This window comes from Puma concolor, chromosome C1 (genome assembly GCF_028749965.1).
Source record: "Puma concolor isolate L17-30 chromosome C1, mPumCon1.1.hap2, whole genome shotgun sequence".
Classification (NCBI taxonomy): Eukaryota; Metazoa; Chordata; class Mammalia; order Carnivora; family Felidae; genus Puma; species Puma concolor.
The window spans coordinates 154,709,929-154,728,799 of NC_141674.1; the positions used below are offsets into that span (position 1 = coordinate 154,709,929).

Consider the following 18,871-nt stretch of genomic DNA (forward strand, 5'->3'; position numbering starts at 1 on the left):
GAGGACAGCTTTGTAAATAGAGGAGCCAGCTTGAACCACCAAGTTGTAACCATTACCAAGGACAAACTTTCCTTTTCAGAGAAGCCATAGTCCAGGGAATAGTCTAATGTCATTATCATAATACAACTACCATGTAGAGTTGGCATTGCTGGTGATCAAAAGCCAGTGACCCCACAGGGACACTGATTAACTGATGTTGACCACCGTAATAAAGTTAACACAAAAATCTCCATCTAATATACTCAATCAGTCAGGGATTACACCATTATACATGTGAAGCAAGTAGCTTTTCTGGGAAAGACTCCTAATAATTTTTATCTTGTTTCACTGGGTTTCCTGAATGCTTCACAATGATTACTTAATTCTTCCGTAAAAGAAAATAAAAACAACACAGTCTGCAGAGTTTCTTTCTAGGAGAGTGAAGCATACTCATTCCAACACATGAAAAGAAAAAAGAAGAAAATAGAGCTGATTTGTCCCAATCCTTGTCCGAAATGGTGTAAGATAATAAAACTTGGCTGAATCAAATGAAAAATAATCCAAAGATAATTCACATTTCTCGTGGAAATCCATTTTAATACTGTACTAACTCTGAATGTGTCTGATATTTTTGGATTTAATTTCGTATTAGATTTACACACATGTACACACAAACATACACATTTAAAACCCTATTTATCAGAAGGAATCACGAAAGATAATGTCTACCTTTCCTCAGTATTTTTTCTGGACTCATGCTTTAAGATCAAAGTAAGCAATTACATACAACATCTGGGCTCCACAATAAATTCAGATTATGAATGAAGTCAGAGACACAAATAACAAAGACAAGCATAGATTGGTCAATTTCTGAGAGTCTAGTCTTTAAAATAGGACATTCTCTGATACTGTAAATTTTAACTGGGTGCAAAATGAGAAAATGCATTTCAATTCAAAACACAAACTATTTTTATAAATTGGAAATAAGTCAGAAATACACAGGACTCTTCTGAAAGGTTGAAAGGACCAGGGTGTTGACCTCTCACTCTTCCACATAGAGATCGTGTGTGTCTTCTAAGCCCCGTGGACACCACCAGATGGCTATTTTATAACATCAGATTCATGTTCTAAGTTTCAGTGCTTTAAGAATTAGGTTTGCCTGGGCTGAAAGTAAACTGAGTATTTTCTATATTCCAGCATTTTTTTCAGTAATAATTGGCTTATTACCATTTCATAAATATCTTCAGATGCTTTGTTGCCAAAAATATATAGCCTATATTTAAAACCAAAGTATGCATTTTTGAAATGTTTTAAAACAATCAACCTAACTTTCTTACAGTGTTGTTATAGGATCAGAGGAGATGGCACATTTTGAATGATTTTAACTTGGTGTTTTTCTTTTCTTTTCTTTTTGTGAACAATGAATAGCCATCCACAAAAAGTGGGAAGAAAAGAATCACAGAATCCCAACAAAAACTTCCCAGATGGCCTCAGAGAGGCGATAAGGGAGGTAAGTGTTTCAAGTTTCCAAAGTCTTTGGTTTCCATAATGATGTTGCCAACTGAAAAGAGAGTAGACAGAGAATAGGACGAATTTGCCTATTAGGATCTTTATAGATTTTAAATCTTTGATCTCACCAGATTTGATGACAGGCCACAAAAGCATGTGCTAATTATATAAATCCCTTCCATATCCTGATCATTTTCTTTAAAAAGATAGCTCCAGTTAGTATTTAAGTGAATGAAATAAAACACAATCAATAATGTGCCACTAATAGGTACAATACCAGTGTTAAGTATTATAGGATAGTTAATGATTTAAAAACCTAATAAAAGTCATCCTGAAAAACCAACATACTTCAAAATAATTTTAAGCCGATACTTGAAAATATGATTTGATTTTAAGGTTACAATAAACTCAGAAAATATATAATTCAAAATACTTTTTAGTTTTATTAACAAGTTGTGGGTAGTTTCCTTCAATTGATAGCTCAAGATTTTATCATTCTTCTGAAGTTACAAAAAAAAGTAGTGTAATTGAAATTCAGTCTGCAAATAATTCATTCTGAACCCTCTCAGTTTTTTCATACTTTGTGTTTAAGAATTCAAATGCTACTCTAATAAATGAGGACAGAAAGATGTTTAAAATATGCATATTTGACGAAAATACTATAGTTATGTAAAATCACACAAGAACACACCAAATCATTTTTTCTGAGGTTTAATTTTAACTAATGAATTTTAGATGATAAATATAATGTCAATTCAAATCTTTGCTTATCTGCAATGCACAGCTATTTTTTGTAACTTGTAGGTGAAATAGATTCTTTTCACCATGGCAATGTTTTCTCCCTTATTTATGGTCTTTCCTTGCCTTTTCTTTTTCTTTCTTTCTTTCTTTCTTTCTTTCTTTCTTTCTTTCTTTCTCTTTCTTTCTTTCTCTTTTATTTTTATTTTTTTGTGCCGTGAGTCCTTTTTCTTCAACAGTTTAACAAGTCACTTCTGGTTTGGCTAAAGAGCAATCCTAGCACAATAATGTTTCAACTTGCAAGGAAGAACGCCCTTATTGAGTTGATAGAACTCCACCAGCTGGATTAGGTCTGTAAATCTCGTGTGGCCATCATCCAGAGTGTGGAACAATTCACCATCGTCTTCCACCTACAGGAGGGAAAACAGCAGACTGGTAAGATGGGCAAAATACCCTCAAGGGCAATCATATTCTATTGCACACTGTGTCTTTTTATACTAAAATGGAAAAGTGGATGAAACTAAAGGTTAATGAAAAGAATGTTATGATGCGCTGACTTTCTGTTTGTAACTTCACTTGTATTTAAAAGAAATGTCATCTGATCCTAGGATCCAGAGCGTGGCTGCTCTACTTTCTACACCTCAAGTTCTCCTAACGTTCTATAGTTAGAATAGAACGACTATTGTGAATCAACAGTGAGAAGTCTGCATTATTCGGTGCAAAAGTAAACACAAGATTTTAATGCTCTCATCGACAGAAATTAATTTCCATACCTGAGTGTTGTCTACCTAACAGCTTCATCTGTTATCTAGAAGCAAATATTCATATAATTTCTACCAGTAAATTGATTCTGAAGCAATCAAACATTATGTGAATGGAATGACAGCTGCTTCTTCTCTTCCTCCTCCTCCTCCTCTTCCTCCTCCTCCTCCTCCTCCTCTGGCAGTGACATTAAACATTAAATTAAAGAGGTCTTGTGACATTAAACAATTCATACTCACCCAAGGACAGTGAAGTTGGGAAGACACTTCATATGGAATTTGGATAATTCCAAAAAGAGGCCATTCAAAAGGAAATACTAGCAACTTAGCAATCTTAGGTAAAACGCTCCTGAAAGTAGACTGAATCTCTACTACACACTACCTGTTTCCAACATATAGATCACATGCATATACACATGCACGCGAGCACACACACACACACACACACACACACACGTCATCAATAGAAGCAACAAAAATCCCAAAGTGAAGTGTGCTACTCAGAAGCAGAATTACAGAAAAATTTTAAATGTGCTCAGAATAGTTTAAATGTTCTCCAGTTCTGCAGCACCTGTGTACCTATCCATAATGATTAAAAGCAAAACTACAAAAACAAAACAACAACAATAACAAAAAGAGCCATGTTTGAGATAAGAAAGCAGAAAGGGTTTAAAAATAATGGTTTTTAAAGAACCACTGGTACGATTCAGAAAGAATCTCTAGTGGCCTTTTAACAATAGGTGGCATGGGGTCCATGCAATATTGGTAAATCATATTTCATGGAAAAAGGGAAATTTAATTTTTACAATTCCTGTATTTCTTATATTAATTCAGGCTCATAAAACCATTTCTGCCAAACTTAAGTCTAGTCAAAGCACAAGCTCCCTGGTTATATTTAATAAAAGATCCAAAGAAAACCAAAGTTTCCAAAAGCTTATGCATTAAGGTCATCTCTAATATACAAATGTGAAATCACAAATTACTTACTGGTATAATTTGAAAATGCTTTATTTTTTGTCCATGACTCATTGACAGTACGAAAGTTTTGGGGTTACTCTGACTATCCCGTACCAAGAAAACTCTAAGGAGAGAGAAGGAATTTCAATATGTTTCTACTTTACTCATGTATTTCATAAAAACAGAGCATGCAACAAATCTAGAAAATATATTTATAAATGTAGCCAGAGTTTTCCTTTACTGTGTATTCAATGATGGGATTATCCAACATGGTAAACAATCTGGTATAACATAATCTTGTACTATAAAACTGTCATCAGTGCTAATGTAATTCTAATAGGATAAATACACAGTGCATTTGTCAGATTGTTTGCTCACAATAAGCAATATAATGCTACGTTGGCATCAAAAGTTTGTTTACGTTCTTTTTCCATTGGAGGAACTGGGTATTCACACATAACACCTTTGTGCAGAGAATGGGGCATTAGCATATTATTACTTTAACTTCTGGGTTATGTTAGTCCCTGAAAAGAGAAAATTATTTAGAAGGAAATCATTTTGAACCCCTCTCCAACACGGATCCCCCTTTTTCTTTTGATTCTGGTTCCTACTGTTACGTACACAACAGAAAGTGAGAAATGCATATATTCTAGAATATCAATCCTGAAATCATTTATTAAATGTTGAGCAAAATGTTTTGAGTAAAAGAAACACCCAAACAACGTATACTTCAATCATCAAGAATGCAGCAGAAAAGCCTCTATAATGTCGAGCTAGAAAAAACAAGGCATGGCCTAATGGCCTAAGAGCAAATGCTGCTAGGCGTGGATTCTTATTTACTGGTGATACTGTGCAAAACCAGCTTTGTGTTAATTGTTGGAAAACAGATTGTGCAAACAATCCCCACTGGTGACTCCAATACTAATCTCCCTGTGCCTGGGCAAAGAGGCAGCCAAATTTAGGCCATCACAGATGTCTGATGAGATTATCCATTCCATTTGTACTGTGTGAGATTCCGACATTACATCACTGGGAGATGGGACAAAAGGGAGTTTCACTGGTAAATCAAGCTGTAATTCTTTCTCCATTCCCGAGCGGATCACCGCTACCATCTAGTGGACTGCCTGGCATCATCACATCTTTCCAAAGGATGTACCCCACCCCCCATGTTTCATTAAAAATTTAAAAAATAAAATAAAGATAGTATCATTCTTTATGCATTTATTTCATAAAATTTATAAAGAACTAGGCTCCGAAAGTAGGGAAATTATAATCCTTCAAAACAGTTTAATGATTCTTTGTGAATTATTTCTTTTCTTGGTCTCATCGGATTGTAATTCTGCTGATTGCTCAAATTTATATCTAAAACGACTGTGCTCCACATAGAGAAGTATATTAAAATCTTCTCTTATTTAGAGTCTAGTGAAATGCTGACTTGCTATTAATAATCTTCCATGTGAAGATGCATTTTTATCCAAATGTCAGTATTAAATCACCTTGAAATCTTGTCATCATCTTAAGCCAACCCTTGAAGATAAAAGGCCCCATCAAGCACTTGTTTAAATTGATGCTGGTTTCATTTCTAGTCCAAACCTCAATACAACCCCCTTGATTTGTACTGCATTTGAAAAGAGAATTTTGCCAGCATTCCAGGAAGTATTTGAAATACTCAGCGATCAGAGAAAAAGAAAATGCTTCAGAGTGTAAATATTTCATAATACAATTTACATTTCTCCTGTATCTTCCATGGTACCCCACCCAAAAATGACATGAGAAACACTTAAGAGAAACCCTCTTCTCATAGGTTTACAACTACTTTAAGCTGTTAGAACTTGGAGAAAATAGCAATGTACACGGAGAGAAAAAAAATAAAACAAGCAGTCAAAATATACAAAAAAGAGTTCATGTACTCTGCGTCAAACTTAAAAACATATATAACATGTAAGATAATGTCATGACACAAATCATACTTTGGAATCCTATTACATGTTCAAATCAAAACGTTGACCCCTAAGAACAAGTTCAGTTTTAACTGAGATACTGGTGTTGGCACAAAATGGGTAATATTAGTGATCATTAGTTAACTGGCAGAGCATCCTATTCACTTATCTGTTCGTTGATGCACAGATATAAGCACGCATGACATAATAGGTTTTGTATAGATAACTGCTCAGATACAACGGTAACCACCCCTACAGAACAGAATCACTTCTGTTTTATGATATGCTGAAGTCAAAACTATGTGTATTAACTAAGTAATTACCGATTATAAGAGGGATCACAGTCACTACCATTCTAAATCAAACCTACCCATCCACAAGTCCTTGCTGAATAATCAATCGCTGTGCTTCATCTCTAGAAATTTTGTGGTGAAACCACGGCTGCGACCGGTGGATGGCTGAAGAAATACAATGCGGGGGGGGGGGGGGGGTATACAGAGCTGTGTTTGAATCCTCACAATTTAATTACATACACTTTCCACCACAGCCACTCAGTCCCCTCACCCATGTGCACGTCCACCCAGCCATTCATTCAGTCCCAGTGAACAGGCACAGACATACCCATGTTTGTGGCAGAGCTCTGAGAAGAGGCAGTAGGGCTACCATGAGTGGCCAGGCGTAAGCATCCTTTTTTCTGCACAAGGAAAGGGAAAACAGATTTCAACTTTTCGGGTAAGACAAACTCGAATCATAAATACTTTTGAAGAATGTGAAGTTATTTGTACCCTCCAAGCGAGTCCTTCTTCAACAGCGACTGAAAGGGCTTCCGTGGGATTTTCTATAACTCTGCTTTTCTGGCCTGAGAAGTCCATTGCTACTAGAGAATTCTCTGATATACTTCTCTGGGAAAAAACACATTTTTTTTTAACATTAAATTATCTTTGAAAGTTATCTTTCAGTGCTTTGCTGGCAATATGTTTCCACTCTAGAATGTGACTCCAAAGGTGGCTGGCAAGAAATTAAAAAGTTAAAAGTACATATTTAATATAAAATGGTGCTGTGAAGTATTTTGGTTAAATAAATTACATAGTTATTTGTTAAGATCACTGAATTAAGTGTTGAGTAAAGAGATTAAAAGCTTTCAAAGTTAGCATGACTTTCTCTTAAAAGAACCTTCTCTCTTCCCATTCTCTGGCAAATTCTCTGGTAAAACCCTGTTTCTGGATATTCTCTTGAGAACACCAATGTAGAAAGGAGTAACTCTTCCTGTGGCTAAAAGACCCACCACTTCAGAACTAATCTCTGTTATGATTGGAGATTCGTCATTATCATTTAAATGTCAACCCTATCTGCTGATGAAGAGCTGTTTTATAAGATTCACAGTGGACAAAGGTATCTGAGAAAGAAATGGTACTCATTTTATAATGGAACAAAATACAATACGTATCTTAAAAGTGTATCACATCAAGGTTCATCTTACTTAGAAAATAAAATTTAGTGGAATAATGACTCCAGTAATTCCATATTAAAATTTTTATGATTTAATATATGAACATTTTCCATCTCGTGAGGATGAACACGGAAAAATGAGACCTGCAAAAATCAGTCTGACTAAAGAAGAACTGACGTACAAGCAAGACATCTCCAAACAAACATAATTTAAATGAACAATGAAGTCTTCCTCTGGCCATTGCTTTTTGTTTTCATATTCTCTGAAGGTGAAAATAAACTATCCCAAACCTGGACTTTAGTTTTACTCTTTGTTTGGTGAGGGCTCTACTCTGCAACCAGCTTTTAAACAAGTGTGCCATCCCAAGTCGGTCGTCCTAACACGAGACAATGATCAAGAGTCTCCGTCAGTTTGCTAAGAATTCAAACTCTCCCAAAGGGGAAAAAACATTCAAGAACAGCATGGACAATGTTTAACACTGACTCCCCCTCGTTAACAGAGGAGCGAGACAAAAAATGGAGTTCTAATAGTAAAGGAAGAGCCGGTGTGCCTCTGGAGACTCGTGGCGTAAGGCCTTTTTCTAACTCCGCACATGCATCCGGCCCTTCCTAGCTTCATCTAAAAGATGGTAGTCAAATGTATGCTTGCAAGAAAACCTGGTCCACACAAAACAATGGGGGGCTCACTTATCACCGCATCATACATCTCACTTCATTAGCATTTGCTATTTCCTCTTCCAACCCTGCTGTAGTGGTCCACAATCTTATTACGGTTCATCTTTATTTCTAGAGATCCGGCATGCAATCTTTCATTTGTTCCAGGAGCCTTTGTAACTGACAGCTGCTCTTTCCAGACAGATGCCGTCTCTGTAATCTCTATCTGCTGTCACACCTTACTTTGCCCTTCTCACCCCGTGATCTTCTGTGCCGGGCTGTAGACCAGTCGGATACACTTCTGCTTTGCTGACATTAATGAAAAGCCTCCACCTGCCCAAACCACAGAGTAACTAATCTCAATCATAATGATAGCTTTATCCTTACAATATCTCTACTTCATGTGCCAAGATGGGCTCTGTAATCACAAGGTCCTGATAACATAAAAATACTGTTAGGAAAGAAAAATAAACATAACCAGTTGTTCCTGTTCTTGTGGGTTTTTTTTCCTACAATACAATAGGATGAAATGTAAAACAAGATCCCATGTTCCATAATTACTTGACATTAGTAGGGAGTCTACAATACAAATAAATATTTTCATTTGCTACAATGACTACACTAGGGAAAACACAGGAATATAGCAAATGTGTTCTACTGAATAGCAGGTGGTGGATGAAAAATTAATAGTTTACCTTTAGTGGACAAAGAAATAGAAGTGGAGCAGATTCTGACTTGAACTCAAAAGGTCATTTTCAGCTCAATTTCTTTCACGTAAGAAAGCAATGTTGATAACATTCAGAATCAGTGTATTTCTCAAATATTTGTCCCTTTTTTCTAGCTCTTTCTTCTGGTGGAATAAACAGGGAAAGCCCTGAAAAAGGGTCCATGATTTTAATGACATACCTCTTTTTGCAAGAAAGAAGAGGCCTGGGTACACCCTGGATTATGCAGGCCACACTTTGAGATCGGATCCAGTCACTCCTAGTCAGCCTGAGACAGAAAATGTTTTTCAGGGAGTTTACGTAGGTGGCAACTAGTCGCCACACTCTCTGTCACCCCATTTGGAAGATGTCGATAAACCTGCAGCAGAGTCCTTAGCAAGAGACCACAGAATTCCCTGATACCATTCTCTCCTCTGCTTCATACAGACTCATAGGGCATCGGAGATGCAACCAATTCCTGAAATTATGCAATTGCCCCCCTTATTTTATACTGCAGGACACGAGTGACTCAAACAAGGTCACAAAGGCAGCTCAATGTAAATGCAGTGACAGATAGGCTCTTTCCAGGGTCATTTATGTACCACAGGGTGGAAGATAGAGGGAAGAAACTCACTTTTCAATGTCTAGCTCAGGGTCAAGAGTAAGGACTAATAAGGACTTGAGTAGACCAGTTTTCCCCATCTCATCTCTCCAATCAGGGCCACACTAACAGATCCTCCTTTAAATGAATCTTTGTGCTGAAAAGGACCAAATATATTTGACTGCCTGAAATATCTGCTGATGATGCTCATTTCAAAGGCTGATAGGGGTGGCTATTACGTGCTATATACAGCTATGATGTTCATTACGGTAGGAGAAATTTTTTTCTTACTTCCCTTCTCAAAACGTATCCCTGGAGAAGTTAAGAATAGTGTTCCTTTAACAATATAATTCAAGTATACTCGGTTTTCTGTGTTGCTCACTGAAGATAGTGCCTGGATGAAAACCAACAGAGGCAGGTGAGGGGCACTGACAGTCATTATAGAGGTCACTGATTCTTCCATGATAACCTAGAAAGCTGGGATTCTGCATAGACATCAAAGTAAACACAAATACCTCCCCAAACATCTCAGTTTCCTTTATGTAAGTTAAGAAGAACGGAGGTATAATTCTCAAGTGCTATTCTCTCTGATCTTGACAACTGCCATACAGGACAGATAGGTCCTCGCTACACAGGCCTCCTACAAAATCCCTGTCTCCAGCAAGATTCACTCAAGAAGTGTCTTTTCCTACACACTGTGTTGAAGAAGCAAAGTTATACTAACCAAGCTGTCGTGTAAATATGGATCAGCAACAAGCCCACTTTCAATGGACAGAGGCAAGAGTAATACCATGCTTATGATGCTAATGACCACGATGAGACTGGAAAATGCTTTGTTTATGATAATTTTTCCCTATGATTAACAGACACTAAGCAACTGCCTCCAAATGCATGGCTGCTATTAATGTGCTCATCCTAAAAACTTTAGATACTAAAAGAAATTTAGAAGGACTTAGAAAAGGAGTAAGATCATAAAATCCATTATTCTTTCTATATATGTGGATTGAAAGATGAAGCTAAGCTGACAAACTATAAAAATACTCACCTAAAGCAACTGCTGTTATAAAAATTCATTACAGTCTTCAGTTTCTTATTTTAGGGCTTAAAAGTGATCTGATACAAAGATGAAAAGTTACTCTTCCATAACGAAAAGCAACGTAACCACAGATAGGAGTTTTTTTCCATATTAGTCTATCAGACTTAGTAATCAACATTATTTCATGCCTCATTCCTAGAATTGAGCATTTCATCTGCTACATTACATGTGGAGAAATGTGCCTTCCTTGGTCACAGTTATGAGGAGCAGATTTTTAACCTATGTGGAAATGCAGTATGTTAGCTGATTTGTGACACAGGCACATACACCCGAATTCCTAATATACTCAATATTAAGGAGCAAGAGCAAAAATAGTAGAACGTAAACTTTTAAGTTCAGAAATAAATTTCGTGTGTTAAGGTACAGTAAATTAAAATTCGGTTCTAAAGAAGGGAAAAGATGTGTCTGTGTGTATCTGCAAGTAAATATTCAAGTTGCATTTAGCATAAATCTGAGAAGTAGTGTTAGACTTTATGTAATGCAAGACCTACATTTTGGTTGCAGTTTTTGGGTTTCCTGAAGAGCAGTTTGCTTTTCAAGGACGTAGACCTTAAAAATTTTGTTGTTAGAAAGCCAGAATGGCAAAAGAGCTCACCTGTGTGCACTTTAGCATTTAAAATTCCAAACTACTGGCAGCTTTAAACTAGGCTGTGACAATTCCAGAATTAATATTAAAATAAATAAATAAACCCACAATGAAAATCAGTAATTAAAGAAACATCTACAGTCTCAAGGAAAATATTCTATAAATCATATCAAAATGTAATCCTCCAATGTTGTAATGACACAGAATGACTCACATAACCCTTTCAATTTTCTTTAACATATAACATTATCTATTTTAATTGAATACTTTGTGATACTGGACTGCTGGGATTCGATCGCATAGGCTGCAATCATGTGAAATCCAAGAATAAATAATTCAATATAACATTATGTTAGATGGTGTCGTTACTTTACTTAACCAAAAGGACTTACGGTGTAAGTGTACTGCAATGTACATCTATAATGCAATATAATTGCAAGTGAGCAGAATGTAAATATAAAACATATAGATTAATAAATATGGTCCTTACCATGGGTGATATACTCTGAGAACTGCAGCCACTTCTACCTTGATATGGATGCATGTAATTCTGGTACAGCTGCATGCCATACTGCAGAACAAATAAATAAAAATGCATTCCCATCACTTTTACTACATGGGCAACTGATGAAAATTCAATACTTTAATTATAAATCATCAATATAAAAAATAAAAATTATAAGCTTTCCTTACAACAAATAGTAAAGCAACCATAACTTTGAAAGGTAAGCTTCTAGTGCCCTACAATGATACATTAAAAAGACAAGTGTTTTTTACTTGAACCCACACTTAAAGTCTAGTTCAGCAGTATAAAAATCTGAAACGGACATTCTTACTCATTATTCTTAACACCCTAGTGCCAAAAGCATTGGAGGAGTATATCACCTAATGATAAGAAAGCTCACTTGGGAAGGATGCCACTTTATGAAACAAGGACTCTGAAAACCTTACAGGCATCGTAAGCAAAACAGGGTAAAATTCACCATAACTCTTCAATGACTGATTGACAAATTATATCATCTCTCTGGCAAATCCATAAACTTGGCTCTGTGTTAAAGATTCTTGACACAGTAGCATCCTCTAGTAACAAAACTCTTATCACATCGTTTCATTTCTGGCTCTAAATTCAGGGAAATCAAAATGGTGGGGAATCAGGCTGATCTCACACAAACGGTCACAAAATATAATGTAAGTGGCAGAACCACGGCATCTTTATTTTCAGGAGGTAGCACTGTAAGACTCGGCTGCCAGGCTACACGATTAGATTAGAAAGTGGGTCTGGGCTGTAAGTAGAATACTAGTTTAAGAAACATTAAGAATGCTAGCTGCCATGACTCCTGGGTGGCTCAGTTGGTTAAGCACACAACTCTTGATTTTAGCTTGGGTCATGATCTCAGGGTTCGTGGGTGCAAGCCCCGCACTGGGCTCTGAGCTGACAGTGTGGAGCCTGCTTGGGATTCTCTGCCTCCCTCTCTCTCTGCCCCTCCCTCGCTTGCACGCTCTCTATCAAAAATAAATAAACTTAAAAAAAAAAAAGAATTCTAACTCCCATGGGGTGCCTGGATGGCTCAGTAAGTCAAGCAGCTGACTCTTGACCTCGGGGTTCTGAGTTCAAGCCCATGTTGGGCTCTGCACTGAGTGTAAAGCCTAGTTAAGAAAAAAAAAAGTATGCCAACTGCTAGAACCAAATTCATCTTGGAGGGTTCACCATCTGAAGCTAGAAGGTACTCCCCTAAGATTTACGCCACTTTCTTTAAAACAAAACAAAACAAAACAAAGCAAAACTACAATGACACAGAGAGGCCTTTTCTTTTCTTTTCTCTGGCTACCCTCGACAATTCTCTCCATTTCACAGATTTGCGATGAACTTGAAAATAGGTCCTATATAAAAGACTGAGGAGACACCATGGAATCCAATCTCACCCTTAGGATGAATTCCATTTAAACATTCCAACAGAACTGTTTCTCTACTAAAGACTATTTCCGTAACAGCAATTCCAGCAAACTGGATATATTTGGTAATTAGGCAGAAATCAGAGGGCGGCTTGGAGAGTCTCTGTTTCCAAGATTTTGCTTTTAACATGAATACAAACCCACATTCATTTAAAATTCTCTATGATTATTTCTTTATCCAATTATTTCCCAACTTACAAAAATTATTTTTTAATTTACAGTTTGATTGACATTAATGGAACCTAATGAAATTTACTTTAAATCAACTCTAAACCTACCATAACTGTAAAAAGAAGACAGAGGAGCCTAATTCCTAGTCAAGTTCATTTTGGAGAATATACAATAACTTCTAAGCAATATTTTCACAAGGTACACACATGCTGCTTGGTAAAAGCTTGGTAAAAGCCAGCTATCTACTAATAAGACTGTTTCCTTCAAAGATGTATTATCCCTGGTACCTGTAGTGTTAGGTAGTTGCTTCTGTGCTATTGGTCTTTAGTAGGCATTTAACTCTGGCCGAGGGATAGGGCATGAGTCACCTTAACATGTCCCTGTCCTACAAAGGGGCAGATAAGGGACCAAAATATGTTAGAAGCTGACAGAGTTCTAGTTGAAGGGAAGGGAAGAATATAACATGTAACTAGGACACTGTACATGAGCAATTCTCAGATTTTCTATGAATCTATATTTAACTGGAACTTATCCAAAGAGAATAGGAGGATCTTCCTCTGACACCACATTAACAGTTTACATGTGTATATGAAAAAAAAGAAAGGAAAATAAAATTAGGAGGCCAAATTCTTGGAGGAGGCAGTATCTAGTAAGTAGCATGTAAGGAAAATAAAATTAGGAGGCCAAATTCTTGGAGGAGGCAGTATCTAGTAAGTAGCATGTAAGGAAAATCAGGGGCCCTTTCAGTCCGATCAGCACACAGACTCATGTCTCCCTGCGTTTCCAATGAAGTCCAATGATAATCTGGAAATACAACAGACAACCAAAGGAGAAAAATCAAAAGACACCTTTAACACCAAGTGAGTCCAGGTGCACCAGCCAGGGGGATAAAACAGGTACCCACTGACGACAAGCTGCCAGGGGAAACCAACTGACTCCCCTGTTAGAGCATTTCAAATATGTGTTCTGGCAAGCCCTGCCTTCCTGTATCTGGATATGTTAAAACAGATCTGTTTAACAGATCTGTAAAACAGATCATATCACTTTCCCATTTGAAACTGTTAGGTGGTTTATCATTGCCTCCAGGATAAAGGTTCTCAGTGATGCCTGCCTCCCTCTCTGCCTCATCTGAAAAAGCTTTACCACAATTGAACACACACACACACACACACACACACACACACACACACACACACACGGGATACATATATAGTAGGCAGAATAATGGCCCCGATAGATGTCCACATTGTAATTCCTGGAGCCTGTGATTAGGTCAGGTTACCTGGCAAGGAAGAATTAATGCTGCAGATAAAATTAAGGGTGCCAATCAGCTGATGCTGAAATTAGGTGAGTATCTTGGATTATCCAGGTGGATCCAATATAATCATAAGGGCCCTTATAAGTGGAAGGGGAGGCACAAAAGAGAACTGAGTCATAGCATGAAAAAGTCTTGGCTCAATATTGCTGGTTTTAATGGTAGAGAAAGGGACCATGAGCCAAGGAATCTTGGAGGCCTCTAAAGTCGGGAAAGAGCACGAGAAATGGATTCTCTCTCAGTCTCTGGAAGAGAATGTAGGCTATCAGATACCTTGTGTTTAGGACAATTAGACCCATTTCAGGCTTCCTGAATGACAGCGGTGTAGGATAATAAATTTGTGTTGTTTTAAGCCACTAAAGTGGTCATTTGTTATAGCACCCATAGAAACTAATACAATGGAGCATCTTTAAAGTGGACATTTGTGCCTTGAAAGATGGTTTAAAAAGAAATCAAATGAGAAGAAAAAGTGAAAAGGAGACAATCTTCCAGAAGCTAAGCATTCTGTATATGGAAGGATCAAAAAAAGCTTTTAATATATTTTATCAATTCTTAGACACACATTTCTTTTCAAATTTTAACATTCATAAATTTGCCTTAACTTAACTATGGCATCTTATATTCACTGTGGACCAAGTGACTTGCCATTGCCTGAAATGTTTGGTGAGATCAAAAAATCATTTGCATCAAACCTTGCAAGGGGGATGCCACTGGCTAGAAAGACAACCCCAGGGACCATGGCAGAGCACCTATCTGAGAAGTTATTCCTCCCTGAAGCTCCTGATGGCACAGAGCTAGAGAGTTTGTATGAAATATGGGTGTCCATGCTCTGAGAAAAAATGATTCAGGAAAACCAGACTTAGAATTTGAAGTTTTATAGATAGCTCACACAATTTATTTCAGGTAGATAGATAGATGGGTGTGTGTACACAAAATTGATAAAGGATGAAAATCTGCATCTATGAGTCTAAATAAATATAAAATAACTAAATGATAATAAAAATCATAAGTGATATGAAAGCATATCATAATTTTACTGGCAGAATTCTACTTATGCAAAAAAAAAAAGGTGTATCCTAGTAAAATCAGTTGCATGTTAGAAAGACTGCTTTAAGGAAGTGGGTAAAAAAAAAAAAAAAAAAAAAAAAAAGGAAGTGGGCTTACCATCTGCTCCTGACTTGGGTGTTTGACCTTGAGATCAAATTAGAAGGGAGGAAGCCTTGACTAACAAGGTTGGAAAGCATCTCCTCTACCAGCCTACCTTGATTTCCAGAGTTCTAAGGGAAGGAAAGAGAAAACCAGAGACCTCAAGGTACTTTTTCTACTGTGACTGTGATGAGTTAAAGGATTCCAAAGAATGCCAGCCTCTTCATCTATAAAAGGAGAAGACTGGATGAGGTTACTGGTTCTTAATCAGGCATACATCTGGAATTCACTCACTAAATCGGGATCCCCAAGGACGGGGCTGGGCCCATAGGACTTGAGAGTGCTTCTCAGATGATTCCAATGCATATCCCAAGTTAACTAATTACTACTTCTTTGTCTGGTTTGCAACACTCTTTAAAGTTCTTTTCTTTTTTACATTTTATGACAATGAGAACATAGAAGCAATTACTTACCATGAAGGTTTCAAAGAATCAAGACTCCTAAGCTTTGTTGAAACCAAAATCATGATAGTCATTTAACGGTTGACTATTGAAAAACAAGTCTCTTGTAATAAAGTAACTACGGTAGCTATCTGCCATAACAGCAAAAGGAAGCAAATTTCATAGTTAATCCAAAAGCTTCCTTTAAGCCATTTAAATGATGTTTCTTTCAATACCACTTCACATCCACTAGGATAATTATTTTTTTTAAAGGAAAATAACAAGTGTTAATGAGGATATGAAGAAATTGGAATTTTCATATAGCGCAGGTGGTAAACGTTAGTCACTTTGGAAAACATTTTGGCAATTCTTCAAAAGGTTAAACAGAATTACCATATAACCAGCAATTCCACTTCCCGGTATATACCCTCAAAACTGAAAACAGGTATCCAAACAAATACATAAATACACATGTTCATAAGAGTACTATACACGATAATCAAAAGATGCAAACACCCAAGTATCCATTAATGGATAAATGAATAAACTGTCTTAACATATATCTATACATCTGTAAACACACACACACACACACACACACACACACACACACACACTGGAATATTATTCAGCCATAAAAAGGGAATCAATTATGGACATGCTATAAGGTGGATGAACTACAAAACAATATGCTAAATAAAAGAAGTCAGACACAAAAGATCAGATATTATATGATTCCATTTATATGAAATGTCCAAATAGGTAAATCCTATAGAGACAGACACAGTCATGGATGGTTGCCAGGGGCTGGGAGTCACTGCTTTATGGTTATGGAGTTTCCTTTTGAGGTGATAAAAAACTGTTGGAGCTAGACAGAGGTGGTGGTTGCACAACATTCTGAATGAACGAGATGCCATTGTATTGTTCATGTTGTTAATGTGTACACAGTTAGTAATGTGTTCATAATGTTAGCATAGTTAATTAAAATAGTTAATTCAGTTACTTTTATGTTATGTGAATTTCACCTCAATTACATAAAAGAATAAAAAAACATATACAATTTTATTTAAAAAGATAAAAGATAAAATTTAAAAAAGAATAAAAAGGGGCGCCTGGGTGGCGCAGTCGGTTAAGCGTCCAACTTCAGCCAGGTCACGATCTCGCACTCCGTGAGTTCGAGCCCCACGTCAGGCTCTGGGCTGATGGCTCAGAGCCTGGAGCCTGTTTCCGATTCTGTGTCTCCCTCTCTCTCTGCCCCTCCCCCGTTCATGCTCTGTCTCTCTCTGTCGCAAAAATAAATAAAAACGTTGAAAAAAAAATTTAAAAAAAATAAATAAAAAAGAATAAAAAATAAAATAAAAGAGCAAATAAAAAAAGAATAAAAAATAAAACTGTTTTCCAAAACTTGTAAGACAGCTAATAATTCTGATTCTGATTATTTTGCCCTTCTTCAAAAGGAAATGGTTGATAATTTTTATAATTATGAAGTTGTGTTAAATTTACTACCATACAAGTTTTGAAATTAAATATGTTTTCTATACATTCTAGAAGAAATCACTCTATGTCTCTCTTCCCCACATAACCTTTAAACATTCTTACTCCTTTCAAAATGCTCACTAGCAAACTATGCTTATTTAGGTTACAATTTCTATTTAGCACAAAGTGGATGTTTTCATAGTATACCTACAGTAAAATTTGCATAATAATTTGAAGTAAACTATAAAACAATTTATACAACACTTAAATTAAATGTAAAACCATCACACTAAACATACTTCAGTGGGCACATTTTAAAATATATGTCACATTGGATTGTTGGCAATACGTTGAAAATGCATACTGAGTCATGTATAGAAGTTTTAATCGGTTACACTAGCTATCTATGTAATACTCTTTAAAAAATAAAATTCAGAGCATTTGTAAAAATGGAATACTTACTCCACACACAAAAGATAAATGCATTAGGCGATTCCACTCTACTCTGCAAATGTTTATCTTTTAGATAAAAAAAATAAAATACATACATTTGGGTACATGGACTCATAGTGAGTCTTCACATTTTGAAATACAGATGTTTTCACACTTTCATGGCACTCCCAGCATTTAATAGGAATTCACGCCTGCGACGAGATTACCTTAAGCAATCTAATCGCGGTCACCCAGCACGTCCTACTCTGCTCTTCTTCTGCACAGAGCATTTTCAGGTCTCGGGGCCCTCCCGCTTTGTTAGGCTAGAAGGCCACAGCACATTGTTTATCGTTAATGCATATCTTGAAGGTAACACCTGTTGAAATAAAAGCCACTAAAATTCTCCTATATATAAGAGAAAGCTGTCTCTTTTTAAAACAAATTAAAAGAAACTCAAGCTTACCTAAAAGGCTGAGGCTTGCTTTATTCATCTATCAAAATATTAAGCCTGTACCTTAAAGCAGAATCCATAGTTAGTCGGTGCTCCGTGTTTTTTTTTGCCGGCCAGTGACACATAAATATCACTATTGCCAAATTCGCTGAAAAACTGCAAATGCCGTGGTTCCTTTAAAAAAATATATACGTGAGTGTTGAAGTGAACACATATTTTGGCACACTCTCTTTGTGTTTCTATCATGTTGCATAATTTATACCTTGGCAAAAAATATTCCAAGTAATGTCACAGAAACAAAAGGGAAGAAAAATTAAGTTACTATATCCATAAAAGAACCAGAAGCTTGATACAATATTATTTGAGAAGTGGCCACTTGTTTGTAAGTTTAACTTCCAGTATACAGCAAAACATTTACCTTCCTATTTAAAGTTTTCTCTTTAGAGCCAAAGCATAAGAGACTCTTAAAAACTGAGAGCAAGCTGAGGGTTGATGGGGGGTGGGAGGGAGGGG

The 18,871-nt window shown here is 36.5% G+C and overlaps 1 protein-coding gene across 4 annotated transcripts in view; it reads right to left on the reverse strand.

Moving 5' to 3' along the window:
- Positions 1-1,906: 1,906 nt before the first annotated feature.
- The window catches only part of GRB14 (growth factor receptor bound protein 14), a 117,749-nt gene continuing 100,784 nt past the window's right edge, over positions 1,907-18,871 (reverse strand). For 3 of the 4 annotated variants that reach the window (XM_025934823.2, XM_086718784.1, XM_025934824.2), the window contains 8 exons: positions 18,422-18,532; positions 18,135-18,230; positions 11,465-11,545; positions 6,670-6,786; positions 6,506-6,578; positions 6,255-6,342; positions 3,975-4,068; positions 1,907-2,636 (listed from right to left, as the gene is read on the reverse strand). In XM_025934823.2, coding sequence (XP_025790608.2) covers positions 2,490-2,636; positions 3,975-4,068; positions 6,255-6,342; positions 6,506-6,578; positions 6,670-6,786; positions 11,465-11,545; positions 18,135-18,230; positions 18,422-18,532 — 807 coding nt within the window. In that variant the 3' untranslated portion in view covers positions 1,907-2,489. The remainder of the gene's footprint in view (positions 2,637-3,974; positions 4,069-6,254; positions 6,343-6,505; positions 6,579-6,669; positions 6,787-11,464; positions 11,546-18,134; positions 18,231-18,421; positions 18,533-18,871) is intronic. The other variant, XM_086718783.1, reaches the window with a different exon arrangement.